At 38.1% G+C, this 12588-nt stretch overlaps 1 protein-coding gene across 2 annotated transcripts in view; it reads right to left on the bottom strand.

Annotated features, from left to right (window-relative positions):
* Positions 1-12588, bottom strand: part of ADK (adenosine kinase) — a 657653-nt gene that overhangs the window by 26081 nt on the left and 618984 nt on the right. For both annotated transcript variants that reach the window (XM_066349840.1, XM_066349841.1), the window contains exon 10: positions 11865-11951. In XM_066349840.1, the coding sequence (XP_066205937.1) occupies positions 11865-11951 (87 nt within the window). The remainder of the gene's footprint in view (positions 1-11864; positions 11952-12588) is intronic.

Below are 12588 nucleotides of genomic sequence, written 5' to 3'. Positions count from 1 at the left end.
AAACCCACATCTTTTGACCCACTGTCTTAACCATTATGTTATAATGTCTCCCTTAATGCTGTGTGCTTCCTTTTAAAGAATCCTTATTCTAAGCTAGATGAAATGGGTTTCTGTTCCTTCTGACCACAGGACTATAATGAGAAGTGTCTTAAAGCCAAAGAATGGTTGTCATACTGTATCATACCCTGCCTTTCATGACAATAAGCTCCTTCACATAGCTGTCATTCCTAAAAAAATTGAACAGAACAAAATAAATTACTGTACTGTGGGGATTCTGAATTGTGCATATAAAAAAGATATCATAAATCCATATCCTTTCTTTTACCTCTGTCTTTGAATACTTTAATATAAAATAAAGATCCAAATACAACTGTGAAAAATCGATCTCCTTCTATATTTTCTGAAAAATTAAAAGGGAGAGCTCTGGTGGTGCTCTCTTATGTGACAAAATTTTATAACCTGCTACTGTATGGCTTAAGGATTTAACTCAGGGTAGAATTGGCTTACTTGGCATTTGAAAGGCAAAGAAAACCCAACATCTTTCACTGTCATTTTTCTTTTTTTTACATAGTCTGTTACTCCTAAGATATAGAACTGGTCATCCTTCAGATATTATTTTTATTAGTCATAGAGGCAGGCTGGGGCAGGAGTGCAAGAAGGCTCAAGTTTACTGGAAGGCACTGAATAAATGACTGTAGATATGGGAAGAAGACTAATTTTAAATATAATGGTCAAACTTATTTTTAATAAATTTTCAGTTTTGTGCTCATCATTGTGACTTTTTTTCAACTGTGATGTTTTTCTAGCCATTTGCAAGAGGGAAGATAGAGTATTTATATGAATACCTTTCATGAAGTTCAACAGCTAATTCAGTTTCTGTAGAAGGTAAGCAGCTACTCAGTCTGACCTTTGTGTTTTGTACAGATGTGCACCAACTTCTGTCTTTAATATGATGACTTACACCAGGTTAGAATAGTTTAGATTCTTCTTTAAGGAAACAAGGTGGCAGTAACACTTGTATTTGTTTAGGTCATGTTATGCTACAAAAATATTTAAGTTTAATAAAGATGCTAACAGGTTTTTTTCTACAAAGACATGTGTTTTAAATGTTTTATAATTGCTTTACTTCTTCCTTAAAATTGAGAGTACAAGATCACTGTCTCTTTACACTGTGTTCTACTGTTAGCCTAATTACTGGAGTGAGAGAATTGTATGAAACACCTTTAGCCATTAAATTCATATATTTAACAAGTCACAACCTTGAAATCTTGCTCTACCTGAAAGCACCATTAAAAGTGCTTGACTATTATTACTAGAGGAAATTTTTAATAAAAGCTAATTAAGCTACAAAACTCCCAAGTGTTTAACTGATTTTAGGGGCTACATTTCTGGCACTTCTAATTATCCCTGATGGCTTTACTTAGTGTTTCACAGCCCTGACAGATGACAATGAGAAACTGCAGCGAAATCCATCCACCCTGACTGACACCGTGCTAACCACCGGCTTCTCCCTCTCCAAGTAAAATCAATACTCTGTTTGAGTAAACACGTTTACAGCTTTATTAGGATGTCTTGCTTGTTCTGTAACAGCTACTTGAAGCTGTGGTAACAAATCGACTCAACTCAGTTAAACCTAGAGAGCTGGGTAAGAGGCCCATCGATAAGGTTGTTATAAAAATAAACTGCAGGAGATCAGAAAGCTGGAGCAAACAGTCTGGTAAATGTCAATATTTTCCCTTACAGAGGATGACAAAAACAGTGAGATCATGTGGAGTCTTTTTTTCCCCCTCTTAAAAATGTTTCTTGTTTCACTGGAGAAAGCATTTCTACTTTCTGTGTACAATTCTGAATGAAATCGTTCCTCCCTGATTCCCATGTGCATCTGGAACAGGAAGCTGATGTAAACACTTGCTATGTTCCCTGCCATTTCAGATTCTTTATTTTCCTGCATATTTAGAGACTTACTTTGGTCTTTACTGACTTTACAAAATGATCCTATTCAAGTAATCTGGAATGCTTGTGGTGGGTTAGTCTTACCTGCTTTTATAAACAAAACAGAACATTTTGTCATCTACATAGGGAGGTCACTTCAATGCAGTGTTCACTCTTGCTATAATACCTGTGAGACCTGATGTTGTACCTTCCAAATGAGGCCTTTCATATTTATGCATTTTACAAGAGCAAACAGTGTTGGCTTCAGACAGGCTGTACAACCTCCTGACCAGTGATAGTACATAAAACTGTCTGCTACCTATTAGGAGCGAGCCTCCACAGTGGCTACAGCTCTACCAAATAAGAACTCGTATACTCTCTTTCAGATGTTCACAAAGGTTGCTCAAAGAAATAACATCTGGCAGGAAATTCCCACTTCAGTTTGGCTAGCTTAGACTACCCAGATGTGATAAAGTAATGGTTTCCCCCCACTGAAAAGTTCTCAGATGTGAAAGTTTTTTTATTTTCTATGTAGTCTAGTTAGTAAAAGTTTGTTTTGTTTTGCTTTCATTTCATATTGCCTACCAACCAATCATGAACTCAAGTAACAACTTATGACCCATATATTAAACAACATAGATTTTTCAGGAAAAAAAAAAAAGAAAATCAACAAACATTAAATTTGGAAATAAGTTAAAAAGCTGCTGTGCCTGGCAGGGTAATGTCTGACCTAGCAGGTATTTGCATAATGAAAACCAAAGCCTAAGTGGTGTCAGATGGTGCAGTGACTGACATGAACAGGAAGTCAATTCAGAGCAAAGGTTCCTCTATAATAATAGCTCAGCACAATATACCTCCCACACAATGTGTGCAATTGAACCGTACAGTATAATATACAGGCAAGTGTTCATTCAGTGCTATAACTGAGGATAACTTATTTCCTCCTTTTGGTGGTTGAAAATGGAAAACTGTCAAATTCTTTTAACATGGCATAGGGCATTGCATTTAAATTAAAAAAGAAAATCAAAGAAACTTTTAAACGTCCCTAATTCAGGAAAGAAACTCTTGAAGAGTACCACTAAGCACTGTTTTGCTTATATAGATAAGGTGCCCTTCTACCCCAACTCCTTTCAAAATATTACTTTAAAGATCATTCCTACTCATGGAACAAAAATGTACAAGATTAGGTTTAAAATTTAAGTTTTCAACCTAACGTGTGATCTCTTGAGGTGGTTCCCAAAATGAAATTTTAGCATATGCTTCTATTTATTGTTAAAGCCAAACATCTTGGATACTCACATGCCAAGAAAAACTACATCAAAGGCTTCTATCCATTTGGGATATTGACTCTTGACCTATATAATTCCAAGAGGCCTATATAATAGACTGCTTAACTGACAACTTTCATTTAGGTTGTGAACATGTGTAATTGCTGGATCATGAATTAATAAGCCAGAAGGTCTGACTTCTAGTATTGAATATTTGCCTTTAACTCTCTTTCTTTGGGCCTTACTCTCCTCATCTATCAAAAGGGGGCTTTGAACAGAACATGGTTTCATACCTAACATCAACTCATTCCAGTGAGCTGCTTCATGAGCCACCAAATAAAACGTTGATGGGCCAAATGGGGATTTGTTTAATCGCATTTCATACTGATTCAGATAAGACCTCATTTGAATGTAGCTTCACTATTGAAAATAGTATGAAAACTAGAAAATGTGATCTTTAAAAATACTTTCAGCACTAATATTTTAAGCAATATGTTGAAGACCCATCAATACAGAGTTGTAGCTGCTGGATTAAGGAGATAATAGTAAACTTATTTATGTGAATTTATTTATGCCCCAATTCACCAGCAAGAAAACTAATTTTGTTACTATTTAACTCAATTCAAAAACCTGTATTACTCCTCACAGCAGGGTGGTTCTAAAATTTTAAGAGCATTTGATGACAGAAACTGGTTTTGTCATTTACTTCATGGGCTAGAAATAAAATTTACACACCTAACCCTACAAATTATCAATGATAGCTGGATAATAAAATACAAAATAAATTAAGAGCCTGTGTTCATACCCTAGGTTTGGGAACTCATCTATCTGAAGTGAGAATAGTTATGAATTCAGTAATTGTGTTGTTAATTTCCATTTGTTTTATTCAGACCTCTGTTGATAGTAAAGGGCCTTACAACATAGAGGTTACATCTCATACAAATTTTCATATCGTTTGCAGACTTGTTTCTAATGACTGACTTACCTCTGCTAAGGCTTCTGCTAGATCCCAAGGTTGACGCATCAGCATTACCAACATGTGATTTTATTTTTTGATTACATTACTTACAAAGTCAATAAAGGCACAATGTAACAAATTCAAACATCACTGAGACAAAATTTAATTTGAATACATTTAGCTTTATGAAAACTCACTACATTGCTCTTACCTTTTTTCCTTTTGCTATTAATAACGGATGAAGTTTCTGTTAGGTCACAGACTGGCACCAATCTACAGACTCATGTTCAGAAAACAACTTTGGTTATTACACCTCACTTGGAGTGGAAGATAAGACAATTCACTAATGGAATGCAGTGTGACAAAATGATTAGGAGTAAAAACTCTTGGGTTGAACTTTGAGTTTGAATCTTGCTTTCACTGTGACCTTGGCAAATTACTTAATCTCTCAAACTTCCGAGACCAGGAGAACTGTCCAGCTGAGCCTAGACCCAGTTGCCAATCCACGGATTTGTGAAGCTAAACAAACAGTTGTTGTTTTAGGTCTAAGTTTTGGTGGTGTCTGTTATGTAGCAAAAGCTAACTGATATATGTTGTATGAATCAGACAGCTGTGATAGGTAAAATGGACTAAATCTATGTAATAGCAGCTAGGACCACTAGTGGATTCCAGTTAGTCCTATTTGACTCAAATATTCTAGGCCAGGAATCTGATGCACTTATATTTGGTCATGTTTTAAAAAATTAACTTCAGAAATTTTGCTTATCGCATTTCCTCTGGCCCTTTGTAACTAAATAAAGTCTTATAAATATCAACATTGTTTTCTTGGAATAAACATTTCTCAATTATCTTCAAATATAAGAACCTAAGGTCCATATCTTGAGCAGTGTCTGAAAACCTACGTGGCTCAGACTATCTCCATCTCTCCAAATCTTCAGAAGATGAAGTCCTTTAAATTCCATTATCTATTTATAATTGCTTCTAGATGGAGGCCATCCAGGGTATTAGATCTTTGAGGGAACATTCATATGTGTGAGAAATTCCAAATTTCATTCTAAAATTACTCTGTATTCCATGTGAACCAATGTTATTTTCTTTTTTCGTCATGGTGTGAGAATCATCTTTACCTGTTTTAATCAACATGGGCTTAAATAATTCTATATAAGGTTCTTAAAATGTGGTCTGGTCCAACATCAGCTTATTAAACCTCTGGATGTGTAACACTAGAACAGCATGTCATAAAATGCCCTATGACTGTGCAAGGTGTGAATCTCTGTTCCCTTCCCTCCTGCGTGAACCTCAGAGCTGTCTGTGGTGAATTTCATATTCCTAATGACCAATTTCATTCTATTCCTCATTTGATGGCTTTAAGGAAAATTGCGACTTCAGAAATAAAACACCAAGGGCCCTGATTAGTTGGCTCAGTGGTAGAATGTTGGCCTGGTGTGTGGATGTCCCAGGTTTACTTCCTGGTCAGGGCACACAGAAGAAGCACCTATCTGCTTCTCCACCCTTCCCCTCTCACTTCTCTCTCTGTTTCTCTCTCTCTCTTCTCCTCCCCTCCTGCATCCACGGCTCAATTGGAATGAGTTGGCCCCATTGCTTCATGGCCTCTGCCTCAGGTGCTAAAAAGTGGTTCCATTTGCAAAGGCCCCTGATGGGCAGAGCACTGCCCCCTAGTGGGCTTGCTGGGTGGATCCCAGTCAGGGCACCTTTGGAAGTCTGTCTCTGCCTCCCCTCCTCTCACTAAAAACAAACAAACAAACACAAAAAAAACACCCCACCAAGATGTCTGAGGAGAGTTAAAGTTAAGTTATTGTTGCTGTGGGGTGGGGTAGCTCTCATTATAGTCATCAGCAATGAAATCCTCTGCATACAGTGGGTCATATGAAGGTTTTGGTTTTTTAAGTGAAAATGTGTGAGGAATGACATCAAGTTATTTTCTAGTCTTTTGAGTTGGACGGCAAAAAAAAAAAAATCACACAAATTCTGCACCACTTGTTTGTATAGCACAATGAAGCAGCAATTAAGAAGCTTCAAATGTTTGGGGAAAACATTGTGAGAATAGAAAATAAGATAATTTAGAGAATCTCGTGGCTGTCAAAAGTATAGACAGGTGTTACTTGAAAAGGAAGTAGCATCTCTCTTCTGGAAACTTAACTCATTTTTTTCTTTTTTTTTAGCGAGAGAGACAGAGAGAGAAGGAAAGATAGGGACAGACAGTAAGAGAGAGAGAGATAAGAAGCATCAACTCGTACTTGTAACACTTTAGTTGTTCATTGATTACTTTCTTATAGGTGCCTTGACCAGGGGTGAGGGTGGGGAGAACTCTAGTTGAGCCAGTGACTTGGGCTCAAACCAATGACCTTGGGCTCAAGCCAGTGACCTTGAGTTCAAGCCAGCAACCATAGGGTCATGACTATGATCTCACACTCAAGCCAGAGACCCCATGTTCAAGCTGGTGATCTCGGGGTTTTGAACCTGGGCCCTCAGCATCCCAGGGCGATGCTCTGCACAACCGCCTGGTCAGGCTTCTTTTTCTTTTTTAACCAGAATTCTTTTCTGAACATGAATTAGAAAGTGAAATTAATGTTCCTTTTTCTTAGATGGGAAACAGAATAATTATTTACATTGTGATTGCTAAGTAGTTTTAAGAGATCTTTGCATATTGTAGGCACTATCATTCAGGGTAATATACTTTCTCTGTTGTTAGGAGATATTTGAAATTAAAAAATATTAGAAGCAGCACAGTTACTTTACTATCATTCAAAATAAATTGTTCTAAGCTATGTATGGCCTGGCCCTGGCCGGTTGGCTCAGTGGCAGAGCATCGGCCCAGAATGTGGATGTCCCTGCTTCAATTCCTGGTCAGGCACACAGGAGAAGTACCCATCTGCTTCTCCACCCCTCCTCCTCTTGCTTCTCTCTCTCTCTCTCTCTCTCTCTTTCTCTCCTGCATCTATGGCTTGATTGGAGTGAGTTGGCTCCAGGTGCTGAGGATGGCTTCATGGCCTCTACCTTAGGAGCTAAGAAGAGCTCAGTTGCTAAGCAACAGAGCAATGCCCCAAATGGGCATAGCATCACCTCTAGTGGGCTTGCTGGGTGGATCCCAGTCAGGGTGCATGTGGGAGTCTGTTTCTCTGCCTCCCTGCCTCTCACTGGGGGAAGGAGGGGGAGGCAAAAAAAGCTATGTATGGCTCTTAACCATATTTAATGAAGTTTTTTTAATCCTAAGAATGTTGGTTCTTGGGTAAGGTCTCTAGTCTTTTATCTGAAAGTTATATCTACGTTCCTGTGTATAATCTCAGGCCTAAGGTATAAGGTTTACTCACTTTTAGTCTAAAGATGATTTGTAGGTCTAAACCATATTCCTACAATTGCCATAAAACATTCAACTAAATCATATTAGATGAACACAGGCTGATATTGACAGCCTACTGGGAACACATTGATTAGGTCTCCTCTCATGATATTTGTTACGATTCTTCTCCTCAATTTCATTTGCTGGGAAGATACAGGGGAAAAGATTTCACCAGGAACAATGACAGTGCCGGTCACAAAATATTCTCAATGTTTCCATTTGTTACTACAGCAGTGACAAGGAGGGTTCCGAATGAAAAGGCAGACCTGCTGTGACAAAGCACAGCAGGGCAACAGGAAGAAACTTTCTCCTGATTTGGGAAATTAGGAAATCATGTTTAGAGATTATAGAATTGTCTCCATTTCCAAGGACAGAATCGTAGCACTTGTGTTTTGGGGGGGAGAATGTGCAAAAAGTAGTTTCATGAGGGCTGGCTAGCGACAAATAAAGGGCAAATGCTACAAAGTACTTAAGATATCCAAGGAGGGCGAGGAGGTGTGCTTGTGGAGGCTGGAGGGACTTATCGCTGTCACTAAATCCTGCAGATGGAACTATAAGTTTAATTTATATACATTTGGGGTACTCATTATATATTTTTTTTATTAAATTTTTTTATTTATTCATTTTACAGAGGAGAGAGAGCGAAAGGGGGGAGGAGCAGGAAGCATCAACTCCCATATGTGCCTTGACCAGACAAGTGCAGCAGAGTTTTGAACCGGTGACCTCAGTGTTCCCAGGTCAACGCTTTATCCACTGCACCACCAGAAATCAGGCTTGGCGCTACTAAACAGTTGATTCATAAAACTAACTCCCTGTATTCAAATTCTATACTGGCCAAGTGAGTTTATGATTTGGCATTCTGTATGTTTGTAGTGCAATCAATTTTACTGCTTAGCAAAAAGCTCCTGGTTCAAACTCACTGGGGACTATAGTCCTTCGATTCTCTACCCTTTCCCATTCTCTTTCTTTTTGCAACAATCTTACCCTGGAATCTTACCTGAGAATTCTATCAGATAACAAAAGCTCCTGTTCAATAAATGAAATCATCTATTCAGATAATAGCTAGATTCTCTTTGGCAAAACCAGCTTTTGTTAGTAAGGCTGGTCTGTGGTTCCTAGTTCTAATGATAAGACTTCCCTAAAAGTTTAGAGAAACAGTACAGTGCAGTGAGTCAGAACACTGACTCTGGAAACTGCCTGGTTTGAATCCTGGTTCTGCTACTTTCTAGCTATGAGACTTTAGGCAAATTACCTAAAACCTGTTTGTCTCAGTTTTCTCATCAGTAAAATGGGATTAAAACAACCTACTTCAAGGAGCTTTTATGAACATTGCATGAGCTAATATGTATATGTAACGTGCTTAAGGTATCAATTGGCTAATAGATGCTACATAAATTTATCTATTGCTATTCTGATATAGCTTGACTTCCACAGACAGAAGGTGCTGAAAATGTTGACTTCAGTATATCATTGCTAAAATGACAGAGTATTCATCTCACTGCAAAACTCAGTCTCTCAAGATCTCATTATCATGGGAACTGATCAGAGTAGAGTTAAAGTGAGAAAAAGGGTTACCTAACTAAGGTACTGCCAGTAAAGTCCTGCCTGGTTTCAGCCTGCCCTCCCCTTTACCTGTACTGATTTCAATAGTGTGTAGTGAATCCAGTGGCTGGACCCAGGGTACGATGGAAGTGAAGAAAGAGGAAGCTGCCATGTGTTACACAAGGGGCTGGGGCCAAATCCAGCTGGTGGCCTGCCTGTTTTTCCACAACTGGAGAGCTGAGAAAGGTTTTTACATTTTAGTATAAAAACTGAAAGCAAAACAGAAAATGAGCAGGCAAGTAAACAAACAGAACAAGAAAACTATGCAATACAGCCTGTATGTACATGGCTTGCAAAGCCTAAAAGTTTCACTATGTGGCCCTCTACAAAAAGTTTGTGGGTGCTCATTCCACATTCTTTCCTTTTTATTTTCCTCACTGAACCCCAACAATAAATATACAATGAAGCTTGGTAATTAGAAGGAGATTAAAAAAGAGGCTGAAAATCCTGGAACAAAGAACCCAAGTGCTTTGATGATAGTCTAAGTATCAACTTAAGTACAATACAGGGGTAGTTAGGTGTTCCTACTTTGCTATGCTAAGAACGACTTCTCTGTCTCTCAAATAGTTTGTATGTTCTTCCCTAGTACTGGAAGCATTAAAGATAACTAGGTGTCTGAAAGGGCATCTGGTGTTGCACAGCCAGGTAGTCTAGTCCAGGGCCAGAGGCTAATTAGGTTACCGTCATATTTATGGTGTCCCACTAAATATCAAAGAAATAGAATATTTAATATTTTAATTATTTTACTTAAAAAGGCTACAAAGATATAAGTTTAGAAGTTTCTTTACTAAGGGTTCTGGTGAGCCAATTTCTAACTGGGAAATCAATAGTGTTTCCTTAATGTATTACAGAAGTTGGCCCAATTCTGGATAAGATATTTTTAGCCTACATGGATTTATAGCTCTGAAACAGTATGGAATAGGAAAAATAGCTGCAAAACACTCTAATCAATGATGAAACCAGTCAGAGCCAAGAAATAAAAGATGCAAACATGATGGAAAAGTGGAATGCTATCTGTGGTATGTATTCTTACCAAAGAGAAGAGCATGGGTCATGCTACCAGTGTAATGGTTAGCAGCTCATTTAAGATTAGGCATGAGCCTGACCAGGTGGTGGCGCAATGGATAGAGCGTGGAACTGGAACGCGGAGGACCCAGGTTTGAGACCCTGAGGTCACCAGCTTGAGTGTGGACTCATCTGGTTTGAGCAAAAGCCCACCAGCTTGGACCCAAGGTCGCTGGCTCCAGCAAGGGGTTAGTCAGTCTGCTGAAGGCTCGCGGTCAAGGCACATATGAGAAAGCAATCAATGAGCAACTAAGGTGTCGCAATGCGCAACAAAAAACTAATGATTGATGCTTATCATCTCTCCATTTCTGTCTGTCTGTCCCTGTCTGACTCTCTCTCTGTCTCTGTAAAAAAAAAAAAAAAAAAAAAAGATTAGGCATGAATGCCTGATAAGATGGTGGCGCAGTGGGTAGAGGGTTGATCTGGGACGCAGAGGACCCAGGTTCGAAATCCTGTGGTCCTCGGCTTGAGCGTGGGTTCACCAGCTTGAGCTGGCTGAAGCATGGGATCATAGACATGACCTGATGGTCTCTGGCTTGAAGCCTAAAGTTTCTGGCTTGAGCCAAAACCGCTGGCTTGAGCAAAGGGTCACTCGCTCTGTGGTAGCCCCCAGGTCAAGGCACATTTAAGAAAGCAATCAATGAACAACTAAGGTGCTGCAACAAAGAATTGATGCCTCTCATCTCTCTCTCTTCCTGTCTGTCTGTCCCAATCTGTCCTTCTCTCTGTCCCCATGTCTGTCACACAAAAGAGAAAAAGAAAAATATTAGACATGAATAGTTTCAAAGAAGAAACTATGAAAAATTTATGTTGCTGAAAAATAAAACTATTTTTAAAAATGTGTATTTTAAACAACAATAAGTTAAAATCATCACAAAATCTTAAATGTTTCCCATGATTCAAATTATTTTCCGAGAAAAGGACAATGGTCTGCTCCGTTTGCCTTTTTCACTTTGTCATGCGAATGTTATGAGAAATAAACAGAGATCAGGAGGGCCTCTTTTGATCACTCAGGAATCTAAAGCTTTGCATAGATCATAACCTAGCTTAACTTCACTTAACTAGAAGGAGTTCAGATGTATCAAGAAAACCTCTGAATAAGATTTTAGATCAATCTGAGTCATCAAGCCAAGAATTTCCTAATTGTCTTGATCTTATTTTTGAGTACTCATTTCACAAATGAGTTGGTCTTTATAACCAGGCAAAACTTGAACCCTTCCTAATAAAATAAACATCCCACTATTGTGTTAGATGTTTTAACCAAATAATATAATCCAAAGACAACATCCTTAGTTATTAGCAGTATATTGTTTAGTATTTATCAGGACTTGTTTTAAAGAACAGCAATGTGATAACATTTAAGCCTGAAGCGCTATGAATATACTATACTTGATGAAATTTGTTTATGAAATAGTCTGACAGACACAATTAATCTTGTGGAAATGACTAGGATATTACAAAATGGCAAATTATCTTTAAGACAAAAATACATATTTTTCCTGTAGTAAAATATCCTCTTCATACTCACAATGATAGTAGCACATGAAAAGAACACTAGGAGTTAATTATTTAAAAGAAGAAATTAAAAGTTATTAAATTCATAAATCTTGGCTATATGGTAGAGACAAGGGTTAAAGGAAATGCTTAACTTATAAGTATAAAATAAATGAGTCCGTACCTCCAACAAATGCATCTCCAGCTCCATTGGTATCAACAATTTCTTTCTGGTCCTGATCCAAGACAGCAAAAGCAGTGACTTCATTTTCTGCAATTAGAGCCAAAGACAGGCAGGCTGACTTCTCTTTGTAATACCCAATATACAAATCCACCCATTAAAGCTGAAGCTCCTTCATCATTCATCATTCAGAGAGACAGAACATGAGCTCCATATTTTGTACATGAGCACTCAGGAACCAAGTCCAAGTCATCTGTGAGCAATGTTTTGTTTTTTTTTTAATTTTCAGCATAGCTTTATGTGTTTGGTTAAGAGTTATACCTATGTGGTTCATATTTTGGGGGAATGATTGTACATGGTAACAGTACCTCTTTGGACAGTACAAATACTTGAACAGAAATGATGAGCTAAAAGAAGTGTCTGTAAGGACTGGATCATGGATTTCTAATAAAGCTTCAAGCCTGACTGCATTCTGGGAAGTGAAATCTCAGATACCATAAAGAGCTATAAATTTATTTTTAAAATTTTCTTTTTTAGAGAGGCAGAGAGAAAGATCCCTGACCAGGGTTAGAACTGGCAACTTCTGTGCTTTGGGACAATGCTCCAACCAACAGAGAGCTATCTGGCCAGGGCTTAATTTTTTTAAAATTTATTGATTAATTTTTTAAAGAGACAGAGAGAGGAAGGAGAGAGGAGGAGAAAGCATTCATTTGTTGTTCCATTTAGT

The sequence above is a fragment of the Saccopteryx leptura genome, chromosome 9 (genome assembly GCF_036850995.1).
Source record: "Saccopteryx leptura isolate mSacLep1 chromosome 9, mSacLep1_pri_phased_curated, whole genome shotgun sequence".
NCBI classification, from domain to species: Eukaryota; Metazoa; Chordata; class Mammalia; order Chiroptera; family Emballonuridae; genus Saccopteryx; species Saccopteryx leptura.
The sequence above is the reverse complement of the archived record's forward strand: the minus strand, read 5'-3'. Positions and strand labels throughout refer to the sequence as shown.